The sequence below is a fragment of the Bubalus kerabau genome, chromosome 22 (assembly GCF_029407905.1).
Source record: "Bubalus kerabau isolate K-KA32 ecotype Philippines breed swamp buffalo chromosome 22, PCC_UOA_SB_1v2, whole genome shotgun sequence".
NCBI classification, from domain to species: domain Eukaryota; kingdom Metazoa; phylum Chordata; class Mammalia; order Artiodactyla; family Bovidae; genus Bubalus; species Bubalus kerabau.
Window position 1 is genome coordinate 15,180,136 of NC_073645.1, and position 21,779 is coordinate 15,201,914.

The following is a 21,779-nucleotide window of genomic DNA, read 5'->3' on the forward strand; positions in this document are numbered from 1 at the left end:
GAGAGGGTATATAAAATTAAAATGCAATAAGGTATCTTATTATCCAGAATTACATTTACCCAAAAGAAACGAAAATATGTACACAAAATGATTTATACATTATATATTTATAGAAGCACTGTTAGTGAAAGGCTTCCCAGGTGGTGCTAGTCCTAAATAATCCACTTGCCAATGCAGGAGATGCAAGAGACATGGGTTCAATCTGTGGGTTGGGAATGATCCCTGGAGTAGGAAATGGCAACCCACTCTGGTAATCTTGCCTGGAAAATTCCATGGACAGAGGAGCCTGAAAGGCTACAGGGGGCTTAAAGATTATAGTCCATGGGGCCGTAAAAATTCAGACACAGCTGAGCACACACACACTTACCCAATTCCTATATCCATGGTTAGTGACAGGTACAAACTGAAAACAATTCAAATGTGCATCTACAGGTGAACTGATAATCAAATTAAATGGAATACCACTTGGGAAAAAAAAGGAACAAAATGCGGACAGACTAAAAACTCCTGACGAATCACATACACAGGTTTAGAGTGAGCAAAAGATGCCAGGTTTAAAAGTATACAGTATACTATTCCATTTTGTGAGGTTTTGACCAAGAGAAACTAGTTTATGATGCTAACAATCGGGATAACTGTTATCTTTGGAACTAATATAAACTGGGAACGAGTAAGAAGGGACCTCTGGCTGGTTAATAATGTTCCACTTCTTGATCCAGTTACATTCATGGGTTCACTTCATGGAAAGGGATCAAGCTTCACATTTAGGATTGTTCATTTCTCTATATGTATTTCCAACAAAAACAGAAAGTTACACACAGGACAACAAGACTGTATCAACCACTAAAATATAGCTTGACCAGTATCATCAATACACATGTTACTCCCTAATTATCCCCACCCCCACCCCACTAGAGATAACTACTCTCATAAATTTGGTGCTCATCATTCTTCTGCACTATCTTATATTTTGACTGCTTATATATAAGTTCACCTAAATAATATATAGAATTGTTTTGCATGTTTTTAAACTTTATATAAAAGATCATTTGATTTCTGTTTTTAAGAGATCATTCTAAAAATGGCACAAGGAAACTTCGTAGTATGACAAAATATTCTATACATTATTTGGAGTGTTGGTTAAATGTGTAAAAACATTTGTCAAAGCACATCAAAATGTACATTTAATATCTGTGCATTTCACTACAGGTAAATGTTACCTCACTTAAAACCACTTTTTAAAAAACAAATCATTCTAGCATTTTCATAGGCAATGGATGAGAAGTGAAATCAGGAAGACCAGTTAAAATATTATGGTAGAACTGGTGAGGGCCAAACTCATCTCTCTGAGAAGTAAGGAACTAAAGTCAGGTTGTGGTCATAGTTCTTTCAACAGCTTAACTGTGAAGTGAAGGGCTTCCCAGGTGGTTCAGACAGTAAAGACCCTGCCTGCAAGGCAGGAGATCCGGGTTCAATCCTTGGATAGGGCAGATCCCCAGGTGAAGGGAATGGCAGCCCACTCCAATATTCTTGCCTGAAGAATCCCCTGGAGGAGGAGGAGTCTGGTGGGCTACAGTCCATGGGGTCACAAAGAGTCAGAGACAACTGAGCAATAATCCCTCCACTTCCCACTGTGAAGTGAAGCAGTGACTGGAGGGAGGGATGAGTCCAAAGAGAAGTTCTCAAAAACGGAAGATTAAGCCTGACTCTATTGAGAGGCAACACAGAAGACAAAGGCGAGATGAGGGGTTAAGGGTTGAGTCCTCCAGAAGGTGAGAGGGGATGGTATGGTCTGGTCTCTGCTGGGACACAATGCCTTCTTGCTTTTAACTAGAAGGAAGTAAAGGGTACAGATGCAGGAAAAATTGTTTGGTGATAGACAAAGGAGTTTCCATTCAATGGCTGCTACGTCTTCAATGATCATGGGTCATTACCGATAAAGGGTGGAGACTGGAGTATTGAAGCTTATGAAAAGGGGCATGAAATTCCATTGGAAAAGGCTGGGAAAGCATCCCAACATGGTGGGGAAAGGTTAAGAAAAAATCTAAGGTTCTATTTTGCAAGGTTAAGTGTCCGACAGGTATCCAAATCAAAAACAGGAACATTATTATTTATCTTTGCCTATGCTTCATGAAGGTTAAGAAAAAATCTAAGGTTCTATTTTGCAAGGTTAAGTGTCCAACAGGTATCCAAATCAAAAACAGGAACATTATTATTCATCTTTGGCTATGCTTCATGAAGCACAGTGTAACAAATATTAGGTACATGAAAGAATGAACGAATGAAGATTAAATCTTTTCATATTTTCTTAGCACCTTTTTATATTGTTGGCCATATTCTATGATGGAACTGAAGAAAAAATAGAAATAATGTACCTTAGCAATCAATCGCTATCAAACGCATTTTCCTGTTCCTCAGTTTTAGTTCTGTTTGTTCTTGGAAGAAAAACAATACGTGTCTTCCAATGTTACAAATTCTTCATTTTATCAAAAAATGACGTGTTCATCCTCTAAAACAACTGTTCAGCAGAATTCACCAATGGGGCAATTTTCATTAAAAAAAAAAAAAAAGAAAACCTAAAAGATAAACTCTGCATCCCTATATTAACACAACTTGTGCCAATCATAAGGATATATGTAGTTGAAGAAGAAATTAGAAGCTCTTGCCAAGAAGGATTAACCTGTCTCTGTATTGGAGATGTTCCTGCTGCTGCTAAGTCGCACATGCATCATGAGTAAAGAAAGCCTTTAGCTTGTGTACAGGAATCTCAGGGTGACCCCAGCAAACAATAAGCACACTGTGCCATTTGTTTATCGTTTATCAATTGTGAAATTGAAAACAAAGATTATAAATGCATTACTTGCAGTCGAAATTATTTTTATTACACTAAGCTCCATTGAAAAGGGCTCCATTCATACAAGAAGCACAGTTTTGGCTGGATGAACAGTCAGATTTTTACACTTATAATTCAAGCATACACTTACTACGTATATTGAGTGCACTCTCCGAGTTCCTGTTGCCACAGTCAGACTATAAATGCGTATTTGCGGTCATGCTTAACTACAGTAATTCAGAACTTCAACTGTCAAGTTTGGAGCTAATATTCTCACGTAGGCAGTTCATGTTCTACTCTTAAAAATAATTCCTTGTTTGCTATCGGAAGCTCCTAATATAATACACAAAATAGCAGGATCAATTTTTTTTAATAATCTATATCTTTAACTAAGTGTACTTTTTTCCCTTAAAATACCCCCTTCCTTCAGTAACTATAAACCCTGGTGAAGCAGTAAAACAGCAGAACATATTAAATATATACAAAACACACACAGAGAAAACAGCCCTGTTTACAGGGAGGAAAAGAAGGAAAATCTCAGTTTTGTGCTAACTATCCTTTGAGACATTTTTTTAAGTGTGGAGGCACCAATTATTTCTCCTTTGCTGGAAGGTCTACACATTTAAAGGTTCCGTAAGTCCACTAAGAAAATAAGCAACTGTTTCTCTGTATCATTAAACACAACAGGATACCAGTCCTGTGCCGATTTTAAAACACTAACAAAATTCTAACTGTGAATATTAAGATTTAACATTTCAGTTTCAAGAGAAGCAAAGAGTTGTTTTGTCTACAAAGAGCATTAGAACCATACTCCAAATTGTCAATTGCACAATATCTCTAGCACTGAAGGCTAGCTCCATTGCAGAATCTTATACTGCTAGAGTCTGAAGAAACCTTGCAGGTCTCCTATTCTAATCTGACACCCAAGACAGGAATTTTTTCCTCAGCATCCCTGACAGATGGTCAATCTCTGTTTCAATTACTCCAGTGGGGGAGTTCTCAAGAGAATATTCCCAAGGGATATGATGAAATGCTAGAATCAACCATTCAGACAGGGAGTACAGCTCCAGTAAGCCTGTAGATATAGACAGCGTTGCCAGACACTAAAACCAGACTTCCAAAAGAAAGTGATTCAGAATCAGCAACGTTAAGACATATAGACCCCCCAATCCTGGGACCAGCCTAGGTCTTTTTATTGGCCTGGGAAGTAGCCTCTACAATCTGGGAAGCAAGGTGGCTTTTCTCCTGCTGATTTCTTAAAGAACTGATTCTTTCAGGCTCACAGCAAGGGTTTGTTAGCCTCAGAGAGGATCAAATTTCTTCCTTCTGAAAACCAAGCCAGGGGACCCCCCTGGTGGAATTGCTAATGCTTAAAATACTCCTAACTTTGGTCTTAAAATTCTCACTACAACAAACCAGGGCATTTCAAGCTCTTCTTTTAAAGATATATACAGGCTAAGCTGTAACTGAAGTAGCTTGGTTGGTGTAGGGTTGACGTGTGGGGGTTGATGGTTTAAGCGCAGCCCTTCATCCCGCCGTGAAGTCTGGTTTATCTGACAAGGAAAGGCGAGCGCGCGGGGCTAAGCTGCTAGCACACCCCCTGCCGGACCCCGTCACAGGGCTGCCCGGCCCTTACCTGTCGATGCTGATAACGCACAGGGTCATGATCGAGGCCGTGCAGCACATGACGTCCATGGCGATAAAGACGTTACAGAAGAAATGGCCAAAGATCCACTTGCCCCCAATAAGGTCGGTGACGCTGACGAAGGGCATGACCGCCACGGCCACCGAAAGGTCGGCCAGCGCCAGGGACACGATCAGGTAGTTGGAGGGCTGCCGGAGCTTTTTGACGAAGCACACCGAAATCACCACCAAGCAGTTGCCGGCGATCGTCAGCAGCGTGATGAGCGTCAGGATGGAGCCGATCACAACTTTCTCGGCTCTGCCGTAGTTGATCTGCTCCCAGCAGCCGGAGGTATTGTCCCGCGGCGCGTCCCGGGTGGGCCCGGGGCTAGCCGTCACCTCCACGACCCCGTGCAGCAGGTGAGGCGCCCAGGAGCCCGCGACCGGGCCGGCGCCGTCGGGGCTCAGGTCGGGCAGCCCGCGCCCCACCTCCGGCAGGAAGAAAGAGCGGAGGTGCCCGTAGAGGTCCGGGCGGCCGCTGCTATTAACGTCCATCATCGTGCCGCTGTGCGCCGCTGCCCATGGAGCCGGCGCCCCCGCCACGCGCTGCGGCTGCCCGCCCGGGGGCTTCACTTAGCCGGTTCCGCTCCGCTCGGCCCAGCCATGAGGCCCGCGCTGACCGCAGGGGGGCGCCCCGGCTCGGCCTCACGGCTCCGCACGTCCCGGTCCCGCAGCCGCAGCGGACAACACGGGAGCGCGGCCGCCCCGGGGACTACTTGCAGGAGGCGTCTCCAGCACCCGACGGATGCCCGGGACGCGCGGGTTCGCTAGCCGGCGGGCCGGGCTCGGCTGACCGCACCGCAGTCCGCAGCCCGTAGCCGCCGCGCCGCTCGGCCGAGAGCGCCCGGGAGGCAGCGGCAGAAGTTGCGGAGTGCGCCCCGCCCCTCGCGCCCGCCGCCGCCGCCGCTCCCCTGCGGCAGCCACGCCGCGTTCCCGTCGCCGCCGCCGCGTCCGGCCGCTGACCGCGCGCCCCGGGATCCCGGACGGGCTTCCCCGGCTGGGCAGGGGCCGCCGCCTCTTCCGCGCCTCCCCCAACCCACTGAGCGGGGGGAGGCGTTCCTCGCGCCTCCCGGGATCCCGAGCCGCCTCGCCCGGGGGATCTTTCTTTCCGCGGGAGGCTCACACGCCCTCCGACAGACCCGAACCCCCTTGCACTAGTAAAGATAGTTTGGTGGGGGAGGACGAGGGAGCCAGCGGATGTCCGGACTCACTGCAAAATGAAGAACCTGGGGAGGAAATTTTTTTTTTTTAATCTTAATTTTGAAAAAGACAAAAACAAAACAAAACAAAACAACTTTCTGAGCACTCTACCAAGCAACAGATAATTTCCAGTTCTTATTTTGATCCCTGATGGGAGAAAGCGAAGATGAAAAAAGAGAAGCAGCTGAATGGGGGGGGGGGGGGGGCGGTGGATGGTGAGAGCTCAGATGGAGACAAGGGACAGCGAGGGACGTCTTAGGGTCCTGGCACCTAGGAGGAACTACTGGCTCTGGAGAAGGGCCTTCAGAGAGCTTAAAAAACCCATTGTGACAAAACCCCCAGGCGTATAGAAACCAGCCTTTCCCCTCTGAATATAGACCTTGGCTATATTCAGACTTCAGAGCCTATGTTCAGACTTTAGAGCCTAATATATTGAAGTATTCACAGCCTAATATATTGAAATGAGGGCTAATTCTCCATGGCGTTCTGGAAATCTTGCACATAAGCAAGGACCGCTTTTAACGTTCTCCAGAAGAATCCTGGAGACGTATGTTGATTTAATCCCTATTGCTTAAAATCCCCTTGGTATTGAAACCCAGTCAGGGTGGAGCTGGTTTTTTTATTTGTGAGACTTATTTCATTCCATTTTGTTCAAATATTTTACCGGAAGCTAGCAGTGATTTCTTTAAAGACCCTTAAAAATAAGCAAATCTGTTTTCTAGTTAGGCCCTGCTGCTGCCGCTGCTAAATCGCTTCAGTCGTGTCCCCGACTCTGTGCGACCCCATAGACTGCAGCCCACCAGGCTCCCCCATCCCTGGGATTCTCCAGGCAAGAACACTGGAGTGGGTTGCCATTTCCTTCTCCAATGCATGAAAGTGAAAGGTGAAAGTGAAGTCGTTCAGTCGTGTCCGACTCTTAGCAACCCCATGGACTGCAGTCTACCAGGCTCCTCCTTCCACGGGATTTTCCAGGCAAGAGTACTGGAGTGGGGTGCAATTCCCTTCTCCGAGTTAGGCCCTAGTGTATCATAAATAAGAAGAAAGGGAACAGAAACCTCAAAATGTACTGATGTGAGTGCTGGGTTGGGTAACACTCTTCCATTCTACAAGGTTTTTCATTTATCCTGTTTTTCCAGGTAAGGAAACATAGTTGCTACTTCAGTCAGCTGGTAATAGGTTTCCAACCAGGTTATTCTGATTACTATGTTCATATTCTTCCCTCTAAACATTCCCCAAATTTTTTTTTAAGTGAAAAAAAATAAATCCCTAAATCTTGGGCCAATATTGACAGCTCTTTCACTACTGTGAACCTGTCAGGAGCTCTCCTCTGTTTGGGGTAGGTGGATCAGTACACTCAGAGGAAGAGTGAAAGGTACTGTTTCATAGTTAAGAGGATGGGTGAAGAAGTGTCTTCAACCTTACGTAAATTAGTATTAAACGTAATTTCAGACAAAAGAAAAGTAGTTTGCAGTTGGAAGGCACCTGCAAAACCATTCTCTTCAATGCAGAGAGGGAAGTAGAGGCTGGGACAAGTGACTTGTTCAAGATTATTGGTGACTACAATGAAACAGATCAGGTTTTTGGTTTTGTGGTTTAGAATTGTCTCAAGGCCTCGTAAAAATTCCTTAATGTAGTAAATTTCACACGATATCCTCAGCTTTTCTCATTTTGACTTTTCAACTCATTTTGGCTTTTCTTACTTTTTCCTTCTTGAGAACTCTAATCAGGGTCACCTTACTTTCTGTCTTGGCTCTTTTAAGTAATATTCTACATTAATTAATTATACAAAGAATCTGAAAAGCAATATTCTATATTTGAATCTACAGTCAGTATAATTTGCCACTTATACTCTGGCCAGCCCTTACCCAGCCCACTTAGGTTTCATAGCAGCTTCTGACGTTTTTTGCTTTTGTTTTTTTCATTGTAGACATATAAATGCACCAAATAATCGGTAAAATAGTACTTTCAAATTTACTTCCTCTTCCACTTTCAATATAGCATTAGTTCCAAACTCCCCTTTTTATAGAGAAGTCACCTCTATTATATTATCCCTGGTGATGGCTGAGTGTATTTCCTAAGAGTTGCTAGGTTTTTAATTTATAAGCTGTCACAATGCATAAACACAGTTATCGAAAATCTCAGCCTCTGCAGCATTGCTTATGTTGAGTTTAAATTTCATCTATCATTGTATCATTCCAAAATCCAGACAGAGCAACCTGGAATTCTTTCAGTTTGCCTCTAACCTTGACTAAATAATCATATCTTAATAAAAATGCTAAAATCTCATTTATTCTTTTCCATAATTTTCTCACAAAAAAATGCTAAAGATACAGCTTCACAAAATGTTCATTAAAATACCTAACATTCACCTAAATGGGTTGTTTTGCCCTTGGTTTCCTGGGGTTTTAAAATCCATATCAGGGTGTTGTTGCCTTTCCTTTCCTCCTGCCAACCTACTCTGGCTGTTATTTTAGAGACAATAAGAGAAGTGTTGGCATTTAAATCAAATCATGTCTTTAGTTTTTATCCCTTGTATTTCTTTCATTAAAAAAATTTAACTCTGCTAACTTTAAAAAGTACCAGTCCTTGTCTAGACTCTCATCTCCTATAACAGCATTTTCCTAAAATTGTCAATGAGGGCACCTGAAACGACAGCTTTCTGAGGCTTCCAACTGGCAATCTCCTGCTCTCAAAACTGCTCTGGGGGAGGACAGAAGAGCAGCCGCATCCTACAATAGGAATTATCATCTTTTTATAAGCTCTTCTTCCTGTAGGTACTCATCTGGCTCATCTAAATGCATGTGCTTAATCACATCTCTGCAGACCCACACATATCCATCTGGAGAACATAAGCTTAGGAGAGTTTATTTTCCCATAAACCAGCATTCTCTGATAGTCTAGATTTACTTTAAGAAACACAAGTAAAAATAAGGCTTTCTATGCCATAGGATTCATTGGCAACACACTAGTTGTTAAGCATACTAACGTCATGGTGACTGAGGCTCCAGTAATTTCCAATGCCCGATGCTGTCTTCCTGCAGGGTTACTCTTGCACATCCCCAAAGCTTCTCAACTGCTTACTTGAACATCCAATTGGCTCATTCAACTGAACTAATTGTCTGGGTGTTGTCCCCAGAATTAGACCAGAAAAGGCTAGGAAAACAATGCTTAGATGGGTATTGTGCTAAGATTAGTATATGTAAATAATCAAATCCTACCCTGTCAGGCTGTAGAGCAGTAGCACAGAGAAAGAACATACATCCTAGCAACAGTCAACACAGATATTGGGAGGCCCCATTGGAATAAAAGCAGTTAGTCTGGAACATAAGAATGTCCCCTTCTCTGTGACAGGCCCCCTCACCGTGACTAGTCTCATCCTTTCTAGGTGCTGAAGGCTCTTATGGCACTTTTTTTCACATCTTTATTATAGCACTTACTGCTGCATTATGCTTTTATGTTTAGGTGACTGGATTTTCTGTCCAAGTGAGAACACCCCAAAGATAAAGATATTTCCTTATTTCCTCCACATACTGCTGCTGCTGCTAAGTCGCTTCAGTCGTGTCCGACTCTGTGGACCCCATAGACGGCAGCCCACCAGGCTCCCCCGTCCCTGGGACTCTCCAGGCAAGAACACTGGAGTGGGTTGCCATTTCCTTCTCCAATGCATGAAAGTGAAAAGTGAAAGTGAAGTCGCTCAGTCAATAAATGGCTGTCAAATAAATTGAGTGTAGAAAAATGCCTTATAACCAAGAGTCGTTCATGATTTAAAATCACTCCTCAGCCTAAAAGTGAATGGTGAGTTTTGTTTTGATTCAGATGTATGTCTTTTAATTGTGATACTTTCATTTGCATTTTCACTTAATTCTGACTAGAAAAAAATGTAATTTTTTTCCATTGGTTCCTTTTGTTTAGAAAATTTTCATTCTCTTTACAAAGCAAATGTAACCTTTAAATTTTTTCCTCAAAAACAACAACAAAAAATATGAAGAGAAAATCAGAGAACAGATAAATCCAAAAACGCTCAATTATTTTCCTAATTACTCAACTTTTTCTTACCAGGACCATCTTGAAATGTAAGTGGTACATGCACACCCTCTAGTGGTGAATTCGTTCCTCATACAAATTCCACACAGAGCTTCAGTGGAAAGCGTCAGCTTCCATGGGCCAAACCTGAAGGATTAAAAGAAAAATTAAGTTCCTTAACTTAAAGAAAAACAGATAATATAAATATTCCCTCATTGATTGAGTCAACATTTACTGACTGTCTAATACATCCCAGATACTGTTTTAGAAGTTCTTTTTTAAAAAGGACACAGCAAGCTGGAGATCCTGTTGGACATCCAAGTGGAGGTATCAGATAGTAAGATACGAAATCAGGAGACAATTTCTCCAGAAGAGTAGATAGAGAAGAAACCTGAGGAATTTACCCTAGGATGGATGCTCCAACATCCTGAGGTCAGGGAGAGGATGAAAGACCAACAAAAACCAAGGAGAGACCCTTGAGTTAGGAGGTGAACCACAAGAGATTGGATGCTCCAAGTCAGGGGAAGAAGATGCATCAAGGAAAATAAATTGATGAACTGGATAGAATGCCAAGAAAGGAAAGAACTATTCCAGTGGAATAAAAGTGGACTAGAATGGGTTCAAGAGATCAGGAGAAGAGAGAAAATGGCAATTGGGAGGGCAGACAACTTTTGTAGCAGTTTCATTCAAAAGAGTAACAGGGAATTGGGCAGAAGCTAGAGGGACATGTGATATTTAAAGACAATCAGAAAAGAAAAATAGGAAAGTCCTTCTTTTAAAAATTGATAGGATGCACCTTATTCCACATTTTCTACTCTTCTGTATAATTTTAGTAATCCTTCTATAGTCTTCAAAATAATATGTGAAATGAAAATTCCCATCACGTTCATGTCCCCATTTCCAGGCAAAATTATCCTTGGTCCATTCTTTCAGTCATTCAATAAACATGTACCAACTATATATTGTGTTCAGTGCTGAGGATGAATAATTAAGACAAATTCTCCATTCTGCAGATGTTCACTACCTGGTGAAAGAGACAGACTAGATACAGTGCAGTATGAAAAGCCTCATAGGTATGAAACAAAGATGGAGCCCAGAGGAAAAGGGCATTGGCAGTTCTTGGGGGGACCAAAGAATTCACAGAGCTAACATTTCAGTGCAATCAGAAGTCTAATCAATAGACTGAAGGACAGGGGGGTGCAATGCTGACAGGTGTTCATAACTATATGGAAGACTTGCCATAATATTTCATGTAAAATGCATTGGAAACAGCAAGGGTAGACTTGTTGGGAGGCAATCATAAAGAATCATGTGTGTCCAAACAATCAATGCTAGAGAAGGTGTGGCAAGAATGGAACCTCCCTACGCTGTTGGTGCAAATGTAAATTGGTACAGCCACTATGGAGAACAGTATGGAGGTTCCTTAAAAAGCTAAAAAAAGAGGTACCACATGACCCTACAGTCCCACTCCTGGGCATATATCCAGAGACAAACATGATCTGAAAGGATATATGCACCCCAGGGTTCATTGCAGCACTGTTCACAATAACCAAGATGAGGAAGCAACCTAAATGTCCATCAGCAGAGTAATGGATAAAGAAGATGCAGTACGTATACACAATGGAATATTACTTAGCCATTAGACAGAATGAAGTAATGCCCTTTGCAGCAACATGGATGGACCTAGGCAGTGTCATACTGAGTGAAGTAAGTCAGAGAAGGAGAAATATCATATGATATCCCTTATATGTGAAATCTAAAAAGAAATGATACAATTGAACTTACAAAACAGAAAGAGACTCACAGACTTAGAGAACAAACTTATGGTTGCCAGGAGAAAGGATAGTGGGGATGGGATAGTTAGGGAGTTTGGGGTGGATCTGTACACACTATTATATTTTAAATGAATAAATAACGAGAACCTGCTGTATAGCAGGTGGAACTCTGGTCAATGTTAGGTGGCAGCCTGGATGGGAAGGGAGTTTGGGGCAGAATGGATACATATACAAGCATGGCTGAGTCCCTTTGCTGTTCACCTGAAACTGTCACAACATTGTCTGTTCATCACCTATACCCCAACACAAAGTAAAACATTTGAAGAAAAAAGAAATGGTGCTACCACCTCCCCCCAAAATAGAATTGCGTGTCATGCAAAGAAGTACGAACGTTGCTGTGTGCTCATATGGCAGAGATCAGAGAGAGTCATGTTTCTTCTTGTAAGGGCACTAATTCCATCCTGAGGGCTCCACTCTCATGACCTAACCATCTCCCAAAGGTTCCATCTCTAAATGTGATGTAAATACATCATATTTGGGGTTAGAATTTCAGCCTATGAATTTGCAGGTACGCAAACATTCAGTTCGTAGTACCTGCCTTTTAAATAAAATATTTTGCAATGATAGAGGAGAGAATAAATAGATATATAAGTGTATGCATGCTTAGTCACCACTGGATCAAAAATATAGTAGATGCCTTTATCTACTTCTAACAAATATGTTTTCATTTTAATATGTTTAAATGTAGATTTGAGATCAACTGAATATTGTCAGTAGTCCCAACTTACATGTAACATTTTGAAAGTGAAGTCGCTCAGTCGTGTCCGACTCTTTGCGACCCCATGGACTGTAGCCTATCAGGCTCCTCCGTCCATGGGATTTTCCAGGCAAGAGTGCTGGAGTGGATTGCCATTTCCTTCTCCAGGGGATCTTCCCGACCCAGGAATCGAACCCAGGTCTCCCACATTGCAGGCAGACGCTTTACCGTCTGAGCCACCAGGGAAGCCCAACATTTTGAAGTAAGGGCTAAATACATATATTAGATAGTATATAAGATGATGGATGGATGTACATGTGAGTATGTCTGGTAATATTTACATAAAAGAATCACCATGAATGTAACTACTATAAACGCAGACTGATATAGTTTGTCAACTCAAATAATAAAAGTAGCATAGCTGCAATGACATAAGTTTTTGAAAGGGGAACAACTCTTCTGGTTCTCTTATATATAGTTCCAACCAACTCTTATAGGTCCAAGCAAAGCAAAATACAGTCTTCCCTTTATTTACACAATAATTATATTTGTGGAAAATTCTGTACATATAAAAATTGCTGTGCTTTTATATGTAAAACCTATTCAAGGTCTAGGCTTAGGTAGTGATAAGCAAGCTTTATCCCATGTGAATGTCTGGCAGGATATTCAAAAATCGTGCAAGATGAGGGACAAGTGTTCATTACATGATACTCTCATTCGCTGCAGGATAGTTAACATCTCTGGCCCCTTCCTACTCTAAGCTAGTGTCAACCACCTCACTTCTCAAGTATAGCGACAATGATAAGCTTACAACAACAAATTACTATGATGAGCAAAAAAATTACACAAATTTTCAAATCCCTCCCCACCCTGGCAACGTTAACTGAGAGGTAGAATAGAGTGTATGAACACTGTTGTGGATCATTGATTTAAAAAGTGTTCATCAGATGAAAACAAGGACCTCCTGTACAGAACAGGAAACTACATTCAATATTGTGTGAAAAGAATATGAAGAGGAATGTATGTAAAACTGAATCACTTTGCTACACAGCAGAAATTACCACAATGTTGTAAATCAATCATACTTGAATAAAATAATTTGAAAAAATAACAAAGGGCTCAGCAAACATTTTCCATAATTTATATCAGATAGTAAATATTGGGGGTTTTCTGGGCCAAGATGCAGAATTGAGGCTGTTTAAATAGCAAAACTTCCTTTTGTAGTTTAAAATTACATTAGTGACATTAATTGAAGAGGGCAAATTAAGAAGTATTAGCATAAAGTTTCAAGGTTTAAATCAGAGCACCCTTTTTGGATCAGTCTTCAGCTCCACAATTTACTGCTGCACTATGAGATTAGACCATAATTTTCATATTTGGAAACCAATTTCTAGGCCAAAAATGAGCTTAATTATTCCTAGTCAGATGAGTTTCCCCAAAACAAAATTTTGCTATACATAAACAAATCAGATTATATGATTTTTCAAAAGGTGGGGAGAAAGAGTATTTAAAGGGGTGATAGCATGGACCAAAAGAACCACATCTGGCCCAGCCTCCACTGGTAAACCAAGATGGAGACTTTTTTTCTTGACAGCATTAGTAAAGTAAATTTCTTTCAGCAGTTCACAATTCCCTCAGCATCCACTATATGCACTGCAGCTTTTTGGAACACAGATTGTGTGGGTTATGGTTAATTACCATGGCTATTACTTGTATAGTTTTTAAGTTTAGAGCTCAAAGTGGTTCTGATCTACGGGACAATAAATTGGCTAAAATTCTGCCTTGACAAAATCTTGTCACATTGTGCTTAGGTTTCTTGAGTCTGATGTTAACACTGACCCCTGCAGGAGTCCCATCTGTAGTCATGGTTACCAATTCTGACACATCTACTTTAAAATGGTCAAAATTTCTCTCCATACACAAAAATAAGCCACTTCCTAATGATGTGCCTCATTTGGGCAGCATTTTCAAAAGACATTTGGTCATATCAAAATTCTCAACCACACCAATAGCTTTTATATATCTACTTACTTATCAGCTGTAATGGAATATGCCAGAAATAACCTAGCTTTTTCATGCAATTTACCCTGAAAGTTCTAAGCTATATTTCCAACATACTGAAAATAGACTTTTAGTTGTATTTGTCTGTGAATACTAGTTTCTGTTTAGGACCTGCTCTTTCTTGTGCCTTCAATAAATATTCTTCGTAAACTAGTCTTCAGTTCAATAAAAAAAAAAAAATTTAATTGCCTGAGCAGTTTTTCTTCACTTATGGGATGATTTCAAGGCATCATTCCTACAATGATTCTATCAACTTGACTGGGCCACTGGGTGCCCAGATCAGTGTCAACATTCTGGCTCTGTGTTTGAGTTTTTTCTGAATGAGATTAGCACTTGAATCAGTAGATTGAGTACAACAGATTAACCTCCCTAATGTAGGTGGGATTCATTCCAGTCTGTTGAAGAACTGAATTGAACAATAGGACTGACGCTTCTAAGGGCTTCCCTGGTAGATCAGTGGTAAAGAATCCACCTGCAATGCAGGAGACACAGGAGACACGGGTTCAATCCCTGGATTGGGAAGATCTTCCGGCGAAGGGAATGGCAACTCACTCCAGTATTCTTGCTGGGAATATCTAATGGCCAGAAGAGGCTGGTGGGGTATAGTCTAAGGAGTCACAAAGAGTAGGACACGACTGGAGAGAATGAACACACACAGTATGCTCTACCAGGGTCCCTAGGAAAAGTTGGGCAGGTGGTTCACTGAACAAACTTACCACCCATGTGGTGAATAGGGGCAAAAGTGAATCTGCCTGGAGGAAGGGCATCTTTTTCTGATCTGCACAGAAGCACCAGCAAGTACTCCATCACTGGGAACAAGAGAGGGGGTTCTATTTGAGTTACTAGTGTACCCTACCAGTCTACCATATGCATGCTACTGCTGCTAAGTCGCTTCAGTTGTGTCCGACTCTGTGCGATCCCATAGACGGCAGCCCACCAGGCTCCTCTGTCCCTGGGATTTTCCAGGCAAGAACACTGAAGTGGGTTGCCATTTCCTTCTCCCATGCATGAAAGTGAAAAGTGAAAGTGAAGTCGCTCAGTCGTGTCCGACTCTTAGTGACCCCATGGACTGCAGTCTACCAGGCTCCTCCTAGTCCATGGGATTTTCCAGGCAAGAGTACTGGAGTGGGGTGCCATTGCATAGTCAGTTAATTTCTGTATTTATGTAACTGAATACATACAGCAGTGCTTCAGTTACCCAAAGTGCTGTTTAAGTAACTGAATACATCCAGTAGTGCTACAGGGCTTCCCTGATAGCTCAGTTGGTGTAGAATCCACCTGGAATGCAGGAGACCCTGGTTCGATTCCTGGGTCAGAAAGATCCACTGGTGAAGGGATAGGCTACCCACTCCAGTTTTCTTGGGCTTCCCTTGTGGCTCAACTGGTAAAGAATCTGCCTGCAGTGCAGGAGACCTGGGTTCAATCCCTGGGTTGGGAAGATCCCCTGGAGAAGGGAAAGGCTACCCACGCCAGTATTCTGGCCCGGAGAATTCCATGGACTATACAGTCCATGGGGTCTCGAAGAGTCGGACACGACTGAGTGACTTTCACCTTCATCAGTGCCACAATTGGGTTGACGTGGGTATGAAGATAAACACAAAGCCATGGGTTGCTTTATTAAATTTGCAACTTTTGACTCAGTACCACCTACTTTATGCCAGTTCTGGATACACCTCAGACCTCTGTATCTTGTTCCTCAATTTCATGGGTCAAAATTTAATTCAAGCATCACCTCCTCTAGTAAACTGTATGTCCTCTCCAAATCTCTCAAACCTCCCCCTCAGTCTGGAAGAGAAGACTCTGCCAGATGTTCTGGACACACCTGTGCAAGTCATGTTATAGTACTGCTTTCTTGCCTTGCCCAACCTCGCCTTAAGCTGACAGAGGACAGGGGGGTGGAAGGAGTGTTGCTGAGCTCACTCAGGAAGGGTGAGCCAAGTGAGAAGAGTAGAAGGCAGAGACCAACAGAGCATGCACTGACACTGAGGGGCCAGCCCAAGAAAGAGAGGTCTGCAGGGAGACCCAGGTGGGCTGGAAGGTTGCTTTGGATGCTGCTGCTGCTGCTGCTAAGTCACTTCAGTCGTGTCCGACTCTGTGCGACCCCATAGACGGCAGCCCACCAGGCTCCACTGTCCCTGGGATTCTCCAGGCAAGAACACTGGAGTGGGTTGCCATTTCTTTCTCCAAGGCATGAAAGTGAAAAGTGAAGTCGCTCAGTCATGTCCAACTCTTCCCAACCCCATGGACTGCAGCCCACCAGGCTCCTCCATCCATGGGATTTTCCAGGCAGGAGTACTGGAGTGGGGTGCCATCACCTTCTCCGCTTTGGATGCTAAAGCCCATTCTCTCTTTCATAGCTGCCTAAGGAAGAGGAAATAACTGAAGAGTCATCCTTTTTGAGTTCAGGATTCCTCCTTGATATAATAGGAATAACAATATCTCATTGGCTGGTTGCATGTTAAATGTTGCATCTGGTTAAATCAGACTGTAGATAGGAAATATGTAGAGTAATTATATAGTACTATTATTTTCCAGTCAGAAGTTTCCAAGGTCTTCTATCCTTTTTGCTATAGCTATACCAACCCAACTCACCCCTAGGCCAAACTCTGACCCCTCTTCTCTGCTCCCCTCCCAGTGCCATCTTCTCTTTTTCTTCTTCCCATTCTTCCTCCCCTCTTCCACCTCCTTCCTCCCCTACCCTCTCCCTCCATACTTCTTCTTTCCTCTCTCTCCAGCCCTCCACTCTCCCTTTCCCTCTTCTTCTCTCCCCGCTCCCTTCCCTTCCTCCAACTCTCCCTCTGCTTGCTTTGCCCAGGAGAGAGTACACCAAGCTTTGCCCGGGAGATAGTACACCAAAGCCCAGGATGAAGATGCTTGGATCCACATGTAGGTCTACCATGATTAACTAAGTTTTAGATGACTCAGACATAAAATGTAGATGTTACTAAAAAGCAGGACTTAACTCATAGCTGTTTTTAAAATTAAATAAGATATATAGGTAATTACTTAGCAAATAAGCTTGCCCTCAGGAAAGTGATCAATGACTGTCATCTGCTCATTTTCCTTCTTGCCCTTTTTTTTACCCTTGTTATCTAAGCCCAGGGTGAAGATGAAGAATGAATTCTAAAGGGTACGGTTCACAGAAACAGCACCATGACTTTCAAAGAGAGAAGCTCTCTGTTGTCTAATGCTGGCATCAAATAATGAGTCATCTTATTCACCTTCCCCACACATTGGTCATGTTTCTGACCAATCTAGTTTTTGTGGTCATAGTATTACCAAAATGCAAGTTCATGTGCCTGACACACAGTGAGGCCAAACAATACCAAAATGTCATAGTTTGAAACAGAAATCTTATTACAGGGCCATGCAAGCAGATGGGCAGCTCAAGCCTTAAAACCCCCAAATTCCCTGAAATCTTTCAGCAAAGCCCTTTTCTAGGAAAGGTGAAGGTGAGGTGTAGTTAGTCATTGCAAACTTCTTGGCTCAGATCCTTTGTTTTTGAGGTCAGGTCATGGCCAGGTAATGATGTTTCTGTAAATCTCTACCAAAGGAATGTTATTCTCTGTCCTGACAAGAAAGGGCAAGGTCTCAAGGCACAGCTTTTTCCCTCTGAGGTCAAGGTCCTGGCTAAGAGGAGGTAGAGCTCAGCTGGCAGCTCCCTCAGAGCCAGCTCCCTGCCCAGCTGTCACTGCTGAGGGAGCAGGATGCCCAGGACCCAGCTTGCCCTCAGGTTCCTCAGGTTACCTAAATGGGAGGGAAGAGAAGGTCGCACAGACTGCAGTCCAGGCAGATGGTCAGTAATTGCTATCAGGTCACCGAGATGCGCTTGGGGGAGAGGTTCACTGCTGCCTTACAGCCTGGGCCAAGGCCAGTGGGTGGCCATGATAAGGGTTCTGGAGTCCTACAGAACAGAACCCCAAGTCTGTTCACTGGGCTCCCCAGCTTACCCACTGGCCCGGGACCAAGTGAGCTGGAGGAGCCTGGGGAGAAGGCAGGGAATCCACCTCTTACCTGATTTTCCACCTGACAACCACCACTCTGCCTGACTGGAGTTGGCTGAATGAGCCCACTAATGGTCACTCCTTGACAGTTGGTTGCTTGTGGGTGGGGCCCACTGCAGTGCCGACCAATGGCTGAGCGGGACCCCTCGTGGTCCTGTGGTAACCTTTCCCTGGCAACAGGGTGCAGGGATAATGCCACACAGCAATGGCGGTGTGCCAAAGGCTGCACTCGGCTGCACTCTATTACAATAGTGTGATAGAGTATGACTGGGTGCAGCCCTTAGCACCCGGCTGTTGCTGTGTGCCATTAACCTCCTATCCTGTTATCAGATAAAGGTTGCTGCTGCTGCTGCTGCTAAGTCGCTTCAGTCGTGTCTGACTCTGTGCGACCCCATAGACGGCAGCCCACCAGGCTCCCCCGTCCCTGGGATTCTCCAGGCAAGAACACTGGAGTGGGTTGCCATTTCCCTCTCCAAGGCATGAAAGTGAAAAGTGAAAGTGAAATCGCTCGGTCGTGTCCGACTCTTCGCGACCCCATGGACTGCAGCCCAGCAGGCTCCTCCGTCCATGGGATTTTCCAGGCAAGAGTACTGGAGTGGGGTGCCATTGCCTTCTCCACAGGTAAAGGTTACCACAGAACTATTAGGGGTCCTGATCAGGCATTGGTCAGTACTGCAGTGGGCCCCGCCCACAAGCAACCAACTGTCAGAGTGACCCTTAGTGAGCCCCTTCAGCCAACTGCAGTCAGGCAGAGTGGTGGCTGTCAAGCAGAGAGAAAAGTAAGAGGTGGATCCCAGCCTTTTTCCCAGGGCCCTCAAACTCACTTCCTGGCCTGAGGCCCGGTGAACTGGAGGGGCCCAGGAAACAGGCATGGGGCAGTGTCCTGGAGGGATCCAGAGCCTGTCCCAAGGCCACCCACAGGCCAGACCCAGGCCTTAAGGTGGCAGTGAACCTCTCCCCACCCCCATCTCTGTGACCTAATAGCAGCAGTCTGCATAAGATGCAGTCTGGGGGACCTGGCCCCTGCCGTTTGGGTGGCCTGAGGAGCCTGAGGGTCAGGTGAGTCCTGGGCACCTGGCTCCCTCAATGATGACAGCTGGACAGCGTCTGGGAACCTGGCTCTGAAGACGCCTCCAGCTGAGCGCTGCTTCGTCTTAGCCAGGACCTGAACCTCAGAGGGTGAAAGTTGTGGGTTGGGATCTTGTCCTTTCTTGTCAGGACAGAGAATAATATTCATTTCGTGGAAGTTTACAGGAACACCATTACCTCACCATGACCTGACCTCAAGAACAAAGGATCTGACCCCAAGAAGTTTGCAACAGCTAACTACGCCCCTCCCTCACCTTTCCTAGAAAAGGGCTTTGCTGAAAACTTTCGGGTTGCTGGCGGTTTTTAAGCATGAGCCACCCATCTCCTCGGATGGCCCTTGATAAACCCTTCTCTGTTCTAAACTCCAACATTTTGGTATTGTTTAGCCTCACTGTGTATCAGGCGCAGGGACTTGAGTTTCCATAACAACTGGTGAAGATCCTGTGAAATTAACACCAGATATTCTGATGAAAAGCAAAGGGTTTGCTTTATATGACTTCATTCTCTTTGCAGAAGTAAATTTTTATTCTTACTTAGGATATATCAAGTGTTGGGAAAGCAAAAGATTTCTTTTCACTAAACTTAGCTGAAAGGAGAATTGCTTGCTACTACATGCAATTCTAGGGACAGGATTAAAGACAAAAGGAGAAGAGGGCAGCAGAGGATGAGATGGTTAGATAGCATCAGTCACTCAATGAACATGAATTTGAGTCTGCCTGCAGTGCAGGAGACTTGGGTTCCATCCTTGCAGCAGGAAGATCCCCTGGAGGAGGAAATGGCAACCTACTCCAGTATTCTTGCCTGGAGAATGCCATGGACAGAGGAGCCTGGTGGGCTACAGTCCATGGGGTCACAAAGAGTCAAACAGGATTGAGCAACATACACTTTCACTTTCAAGAGATAGTGAAGGACAGGGGATCCTGGTGTGCTGCAGTCCGTGGTGCGGCAAAGAATCAGACATGACTTAGCGACTGAACAACAATAACGTGGGGCAGATCCCTCTTAAAATTCCCTTCTGAGACCAAGGAAAAAATCATGAGAGGAATGCAAGTCAAGATGTGGCCTCAGGCTAGAGATTGTCTGTGTACTTTCTGTGATAAGTTAGCACAGAAATTGGAACTGTTTAGAAACTTTCACACCCATTAGGCCTTATCTGGATACCCAAGTCCTTAGTTATTGGACTCTTCTTATTCAGTCGAGTACACAGCAATTCAGATGTTTGATCAAACTTTTGAGGCCAGATTTGTCTATTGGTCATGCAGGAGGAAACAGGAATGGGTCCTAGAACAATCGGGTGGGTGGGTGGGGAGGGCAGTAACCAGGCCCTTCATCACAGATCGTCTGAAAAAGCACTGATGTTAATGTTGTTGTTGAGTTGTTAAGCCATGTCCAACTCTTTGTGACCCCATGGACTACAGCCGCCAGGCTTCTCTGTCCTCCAGCGTTTGCTCAAATTCATGCCCACTGAGTCGGTGATGCCATCCAACCGCATGATGTCATCTGATGTCAACTATAGTTTCACAGTTTTATGTTCTTGGATCATTGATCAATATTTAAGAAGAGTTCACTTACACGAAGTTCAAAAATGTGGAAATATCAATTGTGTTGAATTTGATTGTACATTTCTTCTTATTCAATTACACCCCTCTCTTGTCTACCCAGTTTTTGGCTAAACCAGTGACGGAGCTAACCTCTCATCCTAGAGAGAACCCTGCCATCTGGTGGCTGAGGATGTTGAGTGTAAGGAAGTAACGCGCTGTGAACCCCCAGTTCAGACAGAGGAAAAAGAACTTTCCCCCTGGCAATCCGCTTTTAGGTCAGTTTCCCCGTTTTCCGTTAAGTCCATTTTAAACAACGGAATGGCCTTTAACGGGGGAAAAAAGAACAAGTTCCCTACTACTTTTAAAGCATTTCCAGCCCTTAGCAAAAGGATTTGGTTCAAGCAAGCGCTCAGTTGATGGTATATTTGTCCAGCTTCTCTGGTGGCTCAGAGGTTAAACCGTCTGCCCGCAATGCGGGAGACCTGGGTTCGATCCCTGGGCCAGGAAAATTCCCTGGATATTCTTACCTGGAGAATCCCATGGACTGAGAAGTCTGGTGGGCTACAGCCCACAGGGTCGCAGACGGACTTCACTTTCACTTTCATGTCCATTTTAAAAGAATTACTTTCTACATTATTTCCAAGGATGAAGGGTGGGAGATGTGAACTCCCACCCCCCAACCCTAGGAGAAACCAGACATTCTCATTTGGAAGAAGACGAAGAAGGACTGAAGCGAGGCTGCTAATCTCCACATGCTAACTTCTGGGGGAGCCTGAGAACCGCAGACTACTGGAGGGCGGGGCTGGCCGAGCC

General features: G+C 44.0%; 1 protein-coding gene across 1 annotated transcript in view; it reads right to left on the reverse strand.

Annotated features, from left to right (window-relative positions):
- The window catches only part of HTR7 (5-hydroxytryptamine receptor 7), a 96,934-nt gene extending 91,488 nt beyond the window's left edge, over positions 1-5,446 (reverse strand). Inside the window, exon 1 of the mRNA XM_055560988.1 lies at positions 4,470-5,446. Coding sequence (XP_055416963.1) covers positions 4,470-5,014 — 545 coding nt within the window. The 5' untranslated portion in view covers positions 5,015-5,446. The remainder of the gene's footprint in view (positions 1-4,469) is intronic.
- Positions 5,447-21,779: the final 16,333 nt, after the last annotated feature.